The sequence below is a fragment of the Epargyreus clarus genome, unplaced genomic scaffold (genome assembly GCF_041222505.1).
Source record: "Epargyreus clarus isolate Ecla_fem2 unplaced genomic scaffold, WU_Ecla_fem_2.2 ptg000017l, whole genome shotgun sequence".
NCBI lineage: Eukaryota > Metazoa > Arthropoda > Insecta > Lepidoptera > Hesperiidae > Epargyreus > Epargyreus clarus.
This window is the reverse complement of record NW_027332225.1, coordinates 3,385,079-3,402,000: the sequence shown is the minus strand read 5'-3', so window position 1 is coordinate 3,402,000 and position 16,922 is coordinate 3,385,079. Positions and strand designations below refer to the sequence as shown.

Here is a 16,922-nt window from a genome sequence, read left to right as displayed (position 1 = left end):
TATATAGAAAAACATGTTTATTCTCTGCCGTGGTCCGTGTCTGTAACCTTTTAAGTTTGTCGGCTATTTCCCACTCGATAGACTGATCGACGATAGATCGATTAGTGTGTTATACTCTTACGCCATTTATTAATAATCATTCTGTGCAATTCTTACCTTACAGATCGAAATTTGACAATGTGTATTAGGTAAATATGAAGAAATTGTCAAATGTCTATCTAAGGTAGGCAAAACATTGGATCATCATCATTATCAACCCATGACTGTCCCACTGCTGGGCACGGGTCTCCTATCAGAGTGAGAAGGATCAGGCCATAGTCCATCGCGCTGGCCAAGTGCGTATACCAAGACTTCTCATACCTCCGAGATTTTATTTTTTTATAAATCACTCAGGTATGCAGGTTTCCTCACGATGTTTTCCTTCACCGTTTAGCAAGTGATAATTAATTTCTAATACGCACATAACTTTCAAAAATCAGAGGTGCCTGGGATTGGAACCTCGGACCGCTCGATCGAGAGGCCGAGTTTCTTAACCTAGGCTATCACTGTCTTGGATAGATTGATTATTTATAGTGTGCATTAAACATCAAGGTGGGGTTCTCTAATCTGAAGGTAATTCCTTTCCTTCCCATCTCATGCGTTTAGTGCCACATTTACTTCCCACTTATAATATTTAGGAAACAACTTTTATAATCTAAGATCGATTAATCGGAGAATCGATCTTTTGGAGCAAAAAGTCGATTATTTTAGTCGATGTTAGTAAGGATTGAATCGTAAACTATGCATTTGATCAAGACGTGATGATCTTTAGCAAAGTCTTCCATGAGCCCACGAAGGTTCCAGAGTTGGTACGACCAATTTTCGCCAGATGGCGCCAATTTCATTCCAATGAAGGTACGAATTTTGAATTTCATGTATATCATATTATTTTCTTTGAAACGCGGGCGAAGACGCAGGCAATAACTAGTATAAACATAAATGTTTTAAATTACGGTTTTATGATATGGAGACAATATGTCTCTTATAAAAAATCGATTAAAATCCATTAAAAACCTATTTACATTGTGGTTTTCTATCTTAACTAAAATAACTAATTATCTTCACTTTAATTGGTCGATAACAGTCTCTAATTAATAATTAGAGGCTTTTATCAAACTCAACACAGACATAAAAGGCAGTCTCAAGCATAATGTAGTATAGTTCGTTGTCAGTAGTTGGAAAAATAACATCCTCATTTTTAAAAGAAGCTATTTTTGTATATTTTTATAAAAAATCGAAGGTCTGTTGAAGATGAGGCTCCTTCTACCAACATTATTAGTAGCAGTGATAGCGGTTGTAGAATGCAATCATACGTTCATGGGATCGAACGTTCAGCGCCCTCTGGTGCACCAACACACAGCTACGTACAGCTCCTACAGGTATCAGAAGAGGGTAGAAACGTACAGCTACACAATGCCTCCTCGTCGTCGTAACTCCGGGATGGTTATACAGGTGATTTACTTTTATTAATGTATTGTGAACTTCTGTTCACTCGTTGATCTATGGATGGGTATAAGGGAGGTAACACATGAAAGACATGGAGCTAATACGGTTGTAACAATCTGCAAATGTCGGCGATTGTCGGCGATGGACTTCGACATGAGCTGTCGCGCGTGTGTTAGATCCCTAATAATATTCATTCACGAAACTATTATTTTTTTTCCTATGCTTATCTCAAAAAAAGGCATAGATGATTTGGTCTTTTACCATGCCATTTGGTTTTAATTTGACACACTTTTCTGATTTGTAACCCTTTTTATTTAGACAATTTTCCGCACTCCAAGACACTCTTAAGGTGGTAGAACCCTTTGTGGTTCGACTCCGGCGGCACCACCGCTACACCTATTTCTGCCTAATAACAGCAGGGTTAGGCGCTGCTGCGTTCCGTTTTGAAGGGTGTGGTAAGGGAGACATGCTTTTTCGAGGCGTTCCAGCTTAGTTCTCAGGGATAGCGGCGCACCTGTGGCCGACCTCACGTAGGAATATCTAATCCTATCTGGGATTGATTACAGATGTCCATGGGCGCAGTAGCCACTTACCATCAGGTGGACCGCATGCTCGTCTGCTAGTCCTATATTATAAAAAAAAACTCCAAGTTTATTCGTTGGTAGGTCATCTATCATGCCCGTTACTAGTACCCAAGATTACGATTAAGTCTCATGCTAAAAATTAATATTTTGGTCTTACATTAGGTTTCCGTCCCAAGAAGGTATCGAGCTAACATCACGGTCAAGCAAACTTGGAACCGCGATCCAAAGTTAGTAGCCTCTACATTCCAGAGATTTATATTTCCTTCTATCATAAATTCCCCCGTACACTACACTACGACATATATATCGTAGTGATATGAAATTCAGTCACTCATATTGAAAGTACCGGGTTTAAATAGTACTGAAGTAAATTTTTCGATATAAATTAGGTCCTCAACCGATTATGTTTCATTTTTCAAAGATGTGATCATTTCAAATAATTTTAATACGAATTTATTATGAATTCGGAAAATACTAGCTTGAGATTCAATATCACTACACAGTGAGGTGTTGAATCGTGGTAGAGTCCCTCATATTCTGACTGTAACACTCCAATACACCTAATCATTTTTTACCTGATAAGAGCGGTGTTAAGCGCGCTATGTCCTGATCTAAAGGGTATTTTAAATACACGTGGCATTCCTAAGTCCTTTAAGGTAGCAACCTCACTATGACCAACTTTAAGTAAGATAGAAATTCTATTGATGTCAGATGGACTTCAATCAAAAATAAGTGTATTATGCATTGATAGTCTAGTGGTTAAGAAACTCGACCTCTTAATCGAGGGGTCCGAGGCTCAAAATTCAGAGGCAATTCAGATAATACCGAGCCCACACAATATAAAAGTCCTATGGTTAAACACTCCACACAACCTGAAATTACACCGAGTGTTTCCAAAAAAACAATAATTTTCTCAGATAGAATAGGTGTAGGATTTGGTTCTTTATTACATAATTGTTTGAGGCAAACGGTTATTAACATGTGCTATCCGGAGGCTTCTTTTAACTATATTATGGACAAAATAGCTGCTGGTTGCTATGATGAGCATACTACCATAGTTATTATGTTAGGAAATCATATTAAGGTGAGTTATAAGGACATTAATAGGTGTATAAATATATTGTTAAAATTAAGTAGTAACTACAAGTGCAGATTTATTTTATGTGCCCTCCCATATTGCTCTAACTTAACAAAGGAGCAAAATAATAGAATTTATAAAAATAATATGCATATCTATAATTTGACATGTCGTCATAATGACATTATGTATTTTGACATAAATAAATTTATATACAATTTTATCTTGACTCAGGATACTATGTACCTGTCAAAAAAATTGAAAAAACGACTTGCTACATTAGTAGCATTTAATATACACGATTCAGTTATAGACACTATAACGCAGTCCTCTTTACAGACTGATGTTAGTAGTATTACTAACAATCATTTTTTAAATTAAATATACTGACAACAGAAATACCACATAAAACTATATTAAGTAAATGTACTGAACAAGGTATTTCTGGCAAAAATAAAATAAAAAGTGGAATATTAAAAATCTTACACCAGAATATACAAGGTCTTGCGAGTAAAGAATTAGAACTGGAATTATTTTTAGAAAAATATAAATATGATATAATGTGTATAACTGAACATTGGTTAAGAAATCACGAATTGCTTATACGTTATAAAAATTATATTATAGCCAGTTCATTCAACCGTAAGTCTGCAATTCATGGTGGTACCTTAATATTACTGAGAAATAATATTAAATTTAAAGAACGTTTAGACATTGTGGATCTTTCGGTTGAGCGTTCTATAGAATTGTCTTGTGTTGAGCTGGAGAAACATATTGTGGTTTGCGTATACAGGCCCCCTTGTAATGATAACTATTATTGTTTTGAAACTGTTATGGAGGATGTTTTAAACATAATTTCCAAAAGTAATAAATTAATTATAATATGTGGAGATTTTAATGTAAATATCTTGCACAATAGCTTATTAACAACTAAATTATTGTCTTTATTTAAATCATTTAACTTAAACAATGTTTTTTGTGAACCTACAAGGGTGACAACATCTTCAGCTACATGTATTGACAACATTTTTTGTAATTGTAATATTATAGATAAGTCCATAATAAATTGCATTCAGTCGGATCACAGTGGCCAAAGTGTTCATATTCTCTGTAATAATCACACAGAAAATAAAGTATTTTTGGAATATAGACTAATAACAAAAATGCGTCTAAAAAAGTTTAACCAGCAGCTATTAAATAGTTTAAAATTTTTAAATTATAATAACAATGTCAATAGTGTTTATTCAAATTTCTTTAAAATAATAAATACGGAGTTTAAAAACATATTTATACTTAAAAAATATCAGAAATCAGTCGGTTTTAAATTCAATGAATGGGCTACTAAGGGTATTCGTATAAGTCGGGAAACTCTTTTTGACTTGTATAATGAAAGGGCCAATAGTCCTAGCCCCAAGCTTAACGAGCATGTTCGAAGGTACTCTAAATTGTTTAAAAGGGTTTGCAAAATTGCTAAGTCAAATTATTATCATAACAAAATAAAATCATCCGATAATAAAATAAAGGCAGTATGGAAAGTAATAAATGCCGAAGCGGGTAAGTCAAATATGTATACTGACGATATAACTCTTAATACTGAAAAAGGCATTGTCACATCACATAAGGATGTGGCACAAGAATTTGAATCCTTCTTTACTAATATTCCCATGAAAACTACACAATTTCTAAAGTCTTCGCCTGCTCTTTCTGTAAATTTCCTTAAAGAAAATGTAAAAAGTTGCAGTGATAGATTTATATTTAGACATGTTAATAGCAAAGAAGTAATTAAAGTGTTCAAAGATATAAATATTAAAACTACTGAGGATTTATGGGGAATGTCTATAAAAATTTGTAGTTTTATTATTGAGACTATAGCTCCTTACTTAGCCAAAATTTTTAATTTATGCGTTGATCATGGTTGCTTTCCTGATCTAATGAAACAAAGTAAGGTCATTCCTCTATTTAAGTCTGGTGACAACAAAGATCCTAGTAATTATAGACCAATTTCTGTTTTGCCTGTTTTTAGTAAAATATTTGAAAAACTAATACTTAATCAATTATTAGTACACTTTAATTTTTATAATTTATTCCATAATAAACAGTTCGGCTTCACCAAAGGTAGATCAACCGTTGATGCGGGTGTTGAATTAATGCGAAACATTTTTGACGCTTGGGAAGATGCGCAGGATACTATAGGTGTATTCTGTGATCTTTCTAAGGCATTTGATTGTGTAGAACATAAAACTCTCTTGTTAAAGTTGGAATATTATGGTATACGCGGTACGTCTCTAAAATTGCTTAGGTCTTATCTAGATAATAGAGTACAACGAGTTCAGGTTAAGGGACACAAATCGTTAGGTTCTGGTGTTAAAGTAGGCGTCCCACAAGGCTCTATTTTGGGGCCATTCTTGTTTTTGGTATACATTAATGATCTACCGTATGTAATGCAGGACTTATCAAAGGTCGTGTTGTTTGCTGACGATACTTCCTTAATATTTAAAGTTAAAAGACAATCTAACGACGTGAGCGCTGTCAATAAAGCACTTGACATAATTCACAACTGGTTTAGCGCAAATAATCTTGTATTAAATAATAAAAAGACTAAATGTGTCCGATTTGCTCTGCCTAATGTTAAAAAGCTGACGATGAATGTTACCCTTAACAATGATCACTTAGAATTTGTAGATGAAACAGTTTTCTTAGGGATAAATTTAGATTCTAAACTACAATGGAGCCCTCAGATAGCAAAGTTATGTAGTAGACTTAGTTCGGCAGCCTATGCGGTAAAGAAGATAAGACATCTTACCGATATACCAACCGCTAGGCTTGTTTACTTTAGTTATTTTCATAGCATTATGTCTTACGGTATTCTGCTGTGGGGTAACGCTGCTAGCATAGATGTCATTTTTATACTTCAAAAACGTGCAATTAGAGCCATTTATAGTCTTCGCCCCCGTGAGTCCTTACGAGAACTGTTTAAATCTATAAATATTTTGACAGTGCCTAGTCAATATATTTATGAAAATATCTTATATGCTCGCAAAAATTATTCTTCTTTGGAAAAAAATTATAATAGGCACAGTCATAATACTAGAAATAAAGATAAATTGGCCATACCTCAATTTAGATTAAGCAAGGTGTGTAATTCTTTTATGGGGAACTGTATTCGTTTCTACAATAAAATACCAAAAGACATTATCGATCTATCCGAGAAAAGGTTTAAATCTACTATAAAATTAACTTTATGTAAAAAAGCTTATTATAATGTAAATCAGTACTTAAATGATAAATCCGTATGGTATGACAACTCCAGCTCCAACATCAAAAATTAATTATATGTACCACTATGTAAAATTGTATATTATTTACTCTTTAAAAGATGCAAATATGCACACGTATGGAGTTTCTTGCGCCGCTTCTTCTCCATAGCGAAATACCTTCCGAAGCGGTGGTAGTTTGTTGACTTTCAAAAAGTATTCTATATGAATCAATTTTGAATAAATGAGATTTGAATTTGAATTTGAATTTGAAAATTCACGCTTCCCTGGCAATCCCTCTGATTTCTCAAAGTTATGTGCGCATTAGAAATTAATTATCACTTTCTTAAACGGTGAAGGAAATATATCGTGAGGAAACATGCATGCCTAAGAAATCTTAAAAAAATTTCAAAGGTATGTGAAGTCTACCAATTCGCACTTGTCAAACGCGGTGGACTATGGCCTAATCCTTCTCATTCTGAGAGGAGGAGCACAGCAGCGGGACAGTAATGGGTTGATGATGTATTAATATATTTTTGTTTCACCAGGGCATTCTAGCATACGACCTGACGAACACCAGCGCGAGTGCCAACGTGACGTCAGGCGGCGTGGGCTACCCGTACATGACCCTTCGCATGAAGAGCGACCGTGGAGAATCTCTTAAATACCAAATCTATGTATACGGTTAGGTTATTGTGCCCTGGTACTTAATAAATAAATACTATGGCATATTGTGGTCATTTATTTAATAATTGAAAATGTCTCCATTATGAATTTGAACTTCTAAAGTGGTAGATAGCACTGGGCTATTATCTTATGCAATTATGAGCGCCTGGTACATGACAGTGAAAAAAAATATTGTTACATGCGTTACATGAGTGACAATCTAAAAGAGGATGTCTACTCTTTTAGTAAGTAGTACATAACAGTTTTAGTAGTGATAATCAAATCAAGTAATAGAATAATAGTATCCTTATAAAAGGCGCTTCTATGGTTCAGAGGTCTTCTAAGTACATCTATGGTCGACAGGTAAATCGCAATTGAAGATTTTTTTAAATATTTAAATAAAAACGATGGATGGACATTTGTAATCAACCACATATAATATTAGATTCCTACCTGTGTTCGGCCATAGGTATGCCACTACCTCTGAGGATTAAGCCGGAATGCTTTGGAAAATTCTCCCTTACCACACACACAAAACACAGCAACGCTCAACACTGTTGTTATTAGGCAGAAATAGGTGTGGCGGTGGTGCCGCCGGAGTCGAACCACAGAGGGTTCTACCGCCTTTAAAATTACCTGCTTTACGTAATAGGTTCTGTTCTGTTCTATACATCCTCACAAGAGTAGTATCTATTCTGTTGGCGTTTAGCCAAAGTTCCACAACGATGGGTCATTAAAACCAACGTCCTTGGCTCGCGTCAACATCATTCTAGTGGATCACTAACTTCACACACTAGTTTACTAATGTCTTAAGTTGTCAGATTATGGATGTGGTTTTGTTTTATTTCGAGGCGATAAATAAATAATTGTAAGGAAATATTTAATTGAATGATAATTATTAATTAATTTAAATTAAAGTAGTAATAAGAGTATGTCTTAACAAGAATTACACAAGATTATTTTTTAAGGGAGAATTTTATTAAAAAAAAAAAATGGTGATGATTCATAATAACTAGAAGAAAATAATAAACTGTATTTTATTGATATGAATTTACGTATGATTTTCGACTCATGTGTTACTTAAAGATGTGTGTTGCATAAGAATTTTATGAGATTACTTCACTACTGATTTAAGTATTTAAAATTGATACGGCCAATATTTAAAAAAATATAAATAACATGAAAAAGAGGACGTCAGCTACGATCTACACTGTAAATAACGAAAAAATCATTCAAAATTGTACACATTTCATTCATAGTGCATTCGTTTTCGTTCGATTAGTTTTCACAAAATTTTATTCATGTACACAATTGGTCTATTGAAAAAGAACATTTTTTAAATCGAAATTCGAATCAGTTACAACTGAATAAAACCGTGACAAGCAGACCGACAAAAATGAAACATTCGTGCATAAACCCTAAAACCCATTCAACAAAAGCAGAAAATATTACAATGACATACATCTAGGCCATTCTAGGCTCGTAGGGACGTGGACTATAGAGTAATTAAAGTTATAGAGCTTCCACCGTTACTGTGCACACTCGGCGACAATTTTTTTTACACGATCGACCACCTAAGGGGCGCCCGGTCCCGCGGGAACTCCCTGCACTGGCGACCTCTGACCATCAGGAAGCCGATCGTCCGCTCAGTAACGACGCATTAGTACCGAATCACCCACTTAACAGTGGGATGATACATTTTTTTATATTTTTTCATTATTCTATAATTTTAAATAACATTATAGTATTATGAATAAATATCAAGAATCTGGAGGGTATTTACCAACCGAGAATCATCCCGGGCAAAGAGGGGATCCTCGAGACCCGAAATTCCATGCCCACTGCCCTTACTTTTAACATTCCCTTAGCATATGAGAGTCCCGGAGGGTATGACGTCCCACTTCAAGTCAAAGATAAATTTAGCGTGCGGTCTTCCCTCTAAATCTACCCCACTGCTGGGGTTAATGTTTTTTCAGCATGAGAATGTACCTAAATACATACATTTATGTCTCATTCTTTGGTGCGCCGTCCAGTCAAACTGCTGCACGGATTTTAAGAATATGAGGTGTGGTTGTATTCGTAAAATGTGGGAGAAACATAGGTTATATTTTTAAGCAATCAGGGTTTTGTTTGGCAATACGTTAAGCCGCTTCCAACTGCCATAATTGGAAAGCGGTTTTTAAACTTAGAAGGCTACTAGCCCGTATATGTTTTCCCAATCCCTATTGGAGTAGCACGGAGTATGTTTACACTACCATCATTTTAATGGAGAGACAGTGCACAATGCAATGAAGCATGTGGCCAAATGCTATTTTAGTTGTGCATATTAGTGTGCGTGTATTTCTGGTTGTGTGTTTGTGTACATTTGACATTTCTATTATGTTCATTGCTCTGTGCGAACATTTTACGGACAAAGCCGTTTAAATAAAAACGTTGTGCAGATGCAGATATCAAACGTTGTTCAGGCGTATCTGTGACGGTAAAAAATTTAACAGCACACCGGCTCGGTTGAAATCCTTGTCGGGATTGCCAATAAACAAAGAGTTGTACGTTTACATCTGTAACTTTAACTCATATCGTGATGGACAGGTGGACATTGACATCGATATGCATTGCTTTAGGATCAACTCTGAAGGCTCCAACGTTAATGCCGTATGACAATAGTGTTTAGTGCCGATGAGTTCTGTTTTGAATGGTTTCGTAACGAAGACTTATACATAGCAATTTAGTCCTTGGGGTAGCAACTTATTTGTGGCAACTTTGGGTAGGACTGCAATCCTTTCTTGGGTTGATTACAGATGTCCAAGAACTTTAGTGGTCTTACCATCAGGGGGCTTCATGGATATCCGTAATCAATGCTAGATAAGACATGAGTTCTATCTAAATTAAGATTGGAGAACCCTCAGTGTTTCGACTTTGGCAGCACCACTACTACTCGTATTTCTGCCTAATAACAACAGTGTTAAGCACTGCTGTGTCGTGATTTCAAGGATTTGGTAAGAGAGACATTGTTTTCGAGGCGTTACATTACAGACGTCCTCTCGCGTCAGTAGCCACATACGAGTAACATTACGTGGACTGCATACTCGTCTGCTCTTCCTGCTATAATACTAGCTGACCCGGCAAATGTTGTGTTGCCATATAAATAAAAAAATGTTAAGAGTAAACAACCCTTATCACTTCGGGGTATGAAAAATATATAGTAGCCGATTCTCAGACCTACTGAATATGCATATAAAATTTGGTGAAAATCGGTAAAGCCGTTTCGGAGGAGTACGGTAACTAACATTGTGACACGAGAATTTTATATATAAGACTAGTGGTGGCCGCGGCTTCGCCCGCATTTTAAAGAAATAATATGACATACATAAAACGGAAAATTTGTACCTGCATTGGAATGATAGTGGTGCCATCTGTCGAAAATTAGTCTTACCAACTCCCAAACCCTCGTGGGCTCTTGGACAACAACTTTGCTAAAGATCATCACTTGATCAAATGGATAGTTTCCGATTCTATAACTACTTACGAATTAAAAATTAATAAAAAAAAAACCTTTTCCCACGGACTAAATTGTGAATCTAAACCATTCTCAAGTCCCCTTAAACATACACAACAAATTTCATCAAAATCAGTCCAGTCGTTTAGGAGGAGTTCAGTGACATACACACGCACATAAAAAATATATATATAAAGATATAGCATCAAACTTGTTGACTATTGCGAAAGTAATTTTACCCAAACTTTATCCTATAAAATTACAACAGAGTGAACACTAGCTCACGTTTGAAGTTTACGCTTCAGGATGTTCCCGAATAGAATTTAACCTAATTTGCTGGACATCCGTTGTGACGTCACTAGCCTGGTAAATGTTAAACAAAACTTTTGCTTTTATTGGCTGAGGCTTTGACTTAGTGGTGTAACCCATTTAAAATTGATTTATTATAGTGCGTATCGTTTAAAGGTCTTATAAAAAATATTCGCGATTTCACCAACAAGTTATTTTTTACTTTTAGTAATTGTTGTTATAGCGGCCCCGTAATCATACTCTGCCATACATACCTACTCTGTAAAAAAAATGTGAGCCGTCACGGGACGCCTGGCAGATGTGAAACATCGACATTATTTTGTAAAAGTAATATGCAGAAAAGAACATATTGTGATAGGAACTAAATATGTCATAATGATAAAATAAAATATTACGATTATTTTCCAGATAACGATGACTATTTATTGAATTCGATTGCGCATGGCGACGCGTCGCCACACAGTACACACTACTGCATATAGACTGTATATATATACCATCGTATAGCGTGGCATGCGTCGCCACGCCAGAAATCGGTTTTACGTGCGGCTATAGATGTTTCACATCAAAAATCAAGTGTCTTTCTATGACGGTTGAGTAAATAGAGCCTGTGGCAGACGGCTGGGTGGACAGTCGAACGAACAGCGGAGGCTTAGTACTAAGGATCCGTTTTTACCCTTTGGATACGGAACCCTAAAACGATAAATACCTAATCATTTGTTCCTGTAGTTTTGGGACCAGAATAAGGTTACAGTATATCCCCTGTCTGTCGTAAGAGGCGACTAAAAGGAGGCTTCTGAGGTCGCGGGTGGCAAGAGTGGGAGCTTAAACCGCCCGGCCAGCGGCACCGGGACGGACGGCGGTATATGTGATCGCTTTATGCAGCGCCGAGGACGGCCACCGGGGGGTTTTAGTGTGGTAAGAATCCCACATAACCCTGCGTCGCTCCCACGGCACCGGGTACCTTTTGACGGTTTCCCGCTCGTAAACAAAAAGAAAAGTACCTAATCCTTGTTAAAATTTCCAGGCTACTGATCTCACATGTCATAACTATTCGATAGGTCATCGCCACCATGCCTCAACATTTAAACTTACATCGGCACAAGCGACATTAACTTGCCCATTCCACTCTTATGTTGGGATTGCAAATCGAAATAGATTTGCCAGTAATAGATTTTTTTACTACAATGCGATGCGTTGAGTCACGCTAAGGAGTAGTCCATGATCGAAGGTTATTTTGAAGTAACTAGTATACATCTATACATATACATATAATAGTTTTGGGAATAAGTTCGTAGCGTTTTTACCGAAGACTTTTATTTAAACAAAATCAATAATTATATCAATAACTTAATAATTTATGTATTCGCCGTTGCTGTTTACAACCTATTATAATCTATAGTCCGATTTATAATTAGGTGTCCAAAATGTAAACAAAGGTGTTGACCTATCAAGAAAATATGTGTCAAATGGCAGTTTCTTATTTTTGACAATATTAAATTAATACATCGATAATAAAATGATAATCTAAATAAATTAAAATCAATTCACATTTTCCAATATTTATATTAACTCAATTTCATTTCATACAGTAATAATAATAAAAAACAAGATTTATGAGAGAAAATTAAATTTGACCTATCAAGAAAATATGTGTCAAATGGCAGTTTCTTATTTTTGACAATATTAAATTAATACATCGATAATAAAATAATAATCTAAATAAATTAAAATCAATTCACATTTTCCAATATTTATATTAACTCAATTTCATTTCATACAGTAATAATAATAAAAAACAAGATTTATGAGAGAAAATTAAATTGTGATAATTGTCCCACAATCGGCATCCAAAACATTTTTTGTGCCGCCATTTTTAAGTTTCGTAGTTGACATTATTCATTTTCGTGATCGTGATCCAACTCGAATTTTTTCTAGTTTTCTTAGCGCGTTTTTTTTAAATTGTGTGCAGTTATTAAGTTTTTGTTTTATGTTGAATTTTGTGAAATTTTTCCTTTCTTGTTAATTTATTAAGGTTTGCAATACCTGTAATCGAATTTTGACAATGACATTTCTTTGTTTAAATTTGGACACCTAATTATGAATCAGACTATGTATATAATTCCTTATAACCTATATATATTTTGATCACTAATTTTCCTTTCGCATGCACATTCCTGTCCCAGGGTTGCTGGAAAAAATTCCATTGTGGATTAACCAATCCTTTGTACCTTATTTCTATGATTTCTATATTGTTTGATTTTTTTTGTGTACAAAAACTTTTTAAATAAATTAAATAAATAAAAAATAACTGAAGATATATGGAATCATTGAGGTCAAATTAAAAGGTAACAAAGTGTGTTTAAGTGTGCTAGAAGGTAGAATGTTAAAAGTGTGGTGGTAGGCGGTAGTATTGTTTGACTGAGGTACAATCGCAGCTATTTCTACCGGGAAGCAGTTCTGACGTTTTGATGGAAGAGTGGCGATACCGGCTGATTTAAATATGCGGCGGACATCTTACTATTCAGGATTTACAACGCATCTGTTCACAATTGACTTCAGTACTGACTGAGGACTAAGCTGGAACGCCTCGGAAAAGTCAGTCTCCCTTACCACACCCTTCAAAACGGAACACAGCAGCGCCTAACACTGCTGTTATTAGGCAGAAATAGGCGTGGCGGTGGTGCCGCCGGAGTCGAATCACAAAGGGTTCTACCACCTTCAATGAATTGTGGAAATAGAGTTGCAATGGGTAGTAAAAACGATGCGAATAGTCAAGTATTTAATTAAATATATTTACTAGGATATCCTCTAACAATATCACACAAGGAAATTACTTCAAAAACAATAAAAATGCATGTAACAGCTAACACGAGCCAAATGTGCTTTGTGGCGTGAGATGCCTACAACCAAGTGTTTCTACTCACACGTAAATGAAATTAGAATAAACCTTTCTATTTAACTTTAGAGCCTTAAGTACCTATGCATCCTACGAGTGGCGTGAACGAGGGCCTCATAAGAGTGCCTGAATACAAGCCTTGAGTACCTAGAGTAAGTACCGTTGTTACATCACAATGAAAGAGTTTATGTAAGTTTTAAAAGTGGTAAAATTCAGTTCGACGCCACCGGTACCAACGCCATATCTATTTTTGCCTAATAACAGCAGTGTTAAACTGCTGTGTTATGGTTAGAAGGGTGTGGCAAGAGAGACATATATTTCCAGGGCGTTCCTCATTTGTCTTCTCGGGAAGCGGCGCATGTGGCCGATCGAGGTAGGAATCTATTATTGGAAGTATTGAATCGAAAAACGTTCGTTATTAAAATCATTCCATCTTTGGTAGGTTGGAAGGTAGGTATTGGATTTTTAGTAGGCAAAAAAATCCAATGATTGATTCTTATTAATAAACGGATTTAGATAGAGTTTTTGATCAAAATAAACGGTACAATGATAAGTAACTTCTTTTACAGGACAAAAACAAAAATCGAAAAACCACGTGTAGCAACAAAAATAAACCAACAAATGCTCATCAACACTTTTCCTTGTACTTATTATTTGCGACTCATGCATCATCATGCATTCGTTACGTGTTAACATGCGTTTTTACGATACCAACATACGTAGCGTGAGGGTAGCCACTGCCAACGAACAAGGAAATTACGTTAAAAGCCACAAGGAATTTGGCGCGTGTTCCCACGATAGCGATCGCTGGACTAAATGGACTTTTTGTGGCGCTGAGATGCCAGTACAGATGAGTATTTATAAAAAAAATAAAAGCTACTAAATGCTTATTGCTTACATTTTACGGAAACATAATATGCATTAGAGGTCTTGTAAAAGCTCTTCTGTGCTAGGAAGTCCAAATTTGTAAAAATAAAACACTTATTTAAATTTTTTTCTGTTGTCTGTACCCTTCGTTTCTGTAAAAAGTAATTTTGAAAATTATGGAACAAACAAAGACAGAGTATAAAGGCAAAAATAAATGTAACAAACTTAACAGGCACTAAGAGTTCACTTTTTCTCAGAACAGAAACAAAACAGACGAAAACGAAAAACCACGTGTAGCAATATAAATAAACCAAAATGCTCATCAACACGTTTCCTCGTACGTATTATTAGCGACTCATGCATCATCACGCATTGCTTTCGTGTTAACATGCGTTTTTGTGCTACAATACCAACATACGTAGCGTGAGGGTAGCCACTGCCAACGAACAAGGAAATTACGTTAAAAGCCACAAGGAATTTGGCGCGTGTTCCCACGATAGCGATCGCTGGACTAAATGGACTTTTTGTGGCGCTGAGATGCCAGTACAGCTAAGTATTTTCACCACGTAAATGAAATAAATTAAAAGCTACTAAATGCTTACATTGTGAAAACATCGTGAGCAAACCTAAGTATAATACTCGTAGAGTTCTTTGAAAACTTCTTTAGCATCTGTTAAGTATCCAAATTCGCACTTGGTCTAAAGCCTTTCTTATTTTGAAAAAGCCAGTGGGTTAATAATGATAAGTTAGTAGTAATGACCCTTAAAAAACCTTTGTGACAGAACCTTAGTATCCATCTCCGAAATTTTCTCAAAAGTATTATAAATGATAGTCATCTTGAAGGTCTTGAAGGCGTGTAATCTTATAGTCACATAAATGGTACAGAGTAACGATATAATAACTATACGTAAGTAAGTTCACACTAGTGATTAGAAGAATTATAACTACACAAGTATCTCCGTTATTCGACTGTTCTTACTGAAGTCTCCGACCAGAATGTCGCTCTCTGTTAATTCGAGTGCCGCCAAGGTGTCGTCCACACTTCACCTACCCGCATCTGTTTTTAAAATGTAGTGTCAAATGAGTCACTTATTACTTTAATGTAACGTTATAAAAATGTGATATCGTTAATATCCAAGCTCCTTATTAACGATGATAACAGTATATAAATCCTCACTTGCTTACCTGTTACGTAAATGTCGATGACAAGATGGTTTGAAATCATCTGATATGAGTAGACCACTTATCCTTGTCCTTCCTATCTTATTCCAACTTCCTCTACCTAACATTGGAGCAGCTCAACAAGGTCCTAGAATAACTGTGTTCTAATGTTCGCAAATTTGTGCGAATAATTTCGTTCCCAGGATCGCAAAGATTTTGCGATAATTCTGTTTTCTGGGTACTGATAATAAGTACAATATCAAAAGTTAACAGTCCCAAACAATAAACGTCTCGAATAAGTTTCCGCCTTATAAATCTCGTCTTGAAGCAGAGTGTATAGGTATTTCTCGGGAAATTTTTCCATTGTGTCGGCTGTCTGTTCCGAAACTCGGATGGATTAACTTCGGGACGTTTCGGAACGCCTGTTAATTCCAGATAACTCGGAAACTTTCCCGTTGATTGTTTCTTGATGGGAACTCGTCGGAATTTATCACTGTTCGAGACTTTGTTTAAGGTGTTTACGAGTACTTTTGGAGCTCCGCTATTGGCAGTCCATTGATGTCTCCGAAGTTTTGCGCACGTGACAAACAGTTCGATCTGGATGAATGGTCTGCTTGGTTATTATTTTTTTATTTGAGTTTGGAGTAGTAATCGAGTGACACTGTCCTGTGATGTTTGTAGCCGACTCCATATGTAAAAGGGACTCACAAATATAATTACGGATGTGTAGCATTATTGAGGATTGCGATGGTAGCCTACTAGACTCACATTTAAGTCAGCCGGCATCCACACCCTTCGAATTAATCACAGTCTTGCGTATAAGCAGTTCTAAACTGCTTCATACTAGGAATACAATTTTTTTGTTTATAATATAGGAGTAGCAGACAAGCATGCAGTCCACCTGACGGTAAGTAGATACTGCCGCCCATAGATATCTGTTATCAACTCCAGATAGAATTAGATATTTCTACCTGAGGTCGGCCACAGATGCGCCGGTACCTCAGGGGCTGGAATAAGCTGGAATACATAATACAGCAACGTTTAACACTGCTGTTATTAGGTAGAAATAGGTGTGGAGGTGATGTCGGAGTCGAACCACAAAGGGGTTCTACCACCTTCAAAC

At 35.9% G+C, this 16,922-nt stretch overlaps 1 protein-coding gene across 1 annotated transcript; it reads left to right on the top strand.

Annotated features, from left to right (window-relative positions):
• The first annotated feature begins 1,290 nt into the window (after positions 1 to 1,290).
• On the top strand, positions 1,291 to 7,851 carry LOC140749215 (uncharacterized). Its single transcript, XM_073082263.1, has 3 exons — positions 1,291 to 1,491; positions 6,950 to 7,078; positions 7,777 to 7,851. Exons 1-3 carry the CDS (start codon positions 1,291 to 1,293, stop codon positions 7,849 to 7,851), a joined length of 405 nt encoding a protein of 134 aa, XP_072938364.1.
• The last annotated feature ends 9,071 nt before the right edge of the window (positions 7,852 to 16,922 follow it).

What these genes read in the sequence shown, in the direction of transcription:
- LOC140749215 (XM_073082263.1), top strand. Translation starts at nt 1,291, where the DNA reads ATGAGGCTCCTTCTACCAACATTATTAGTAGCAGTGATAGCGGTTGTA. An exon ending in ACTCCGGGATGGTTATACAG is followed by an intron (nt 1,492 to 6,949) that starts GTGATTTACTTT and finishes TTGTTTCACCAG; the next exon opens with GGCATTCTAGCATACGACCT. An exon ending in CTCTTAAATACCAAATCTAT is followed by an intron (nt 7,079 to 7,776) that starts GTATACGGTTAG and finishes GTTGGCGTTTAG; the next exon opens with CCAAAGTTCCACAACGATGG.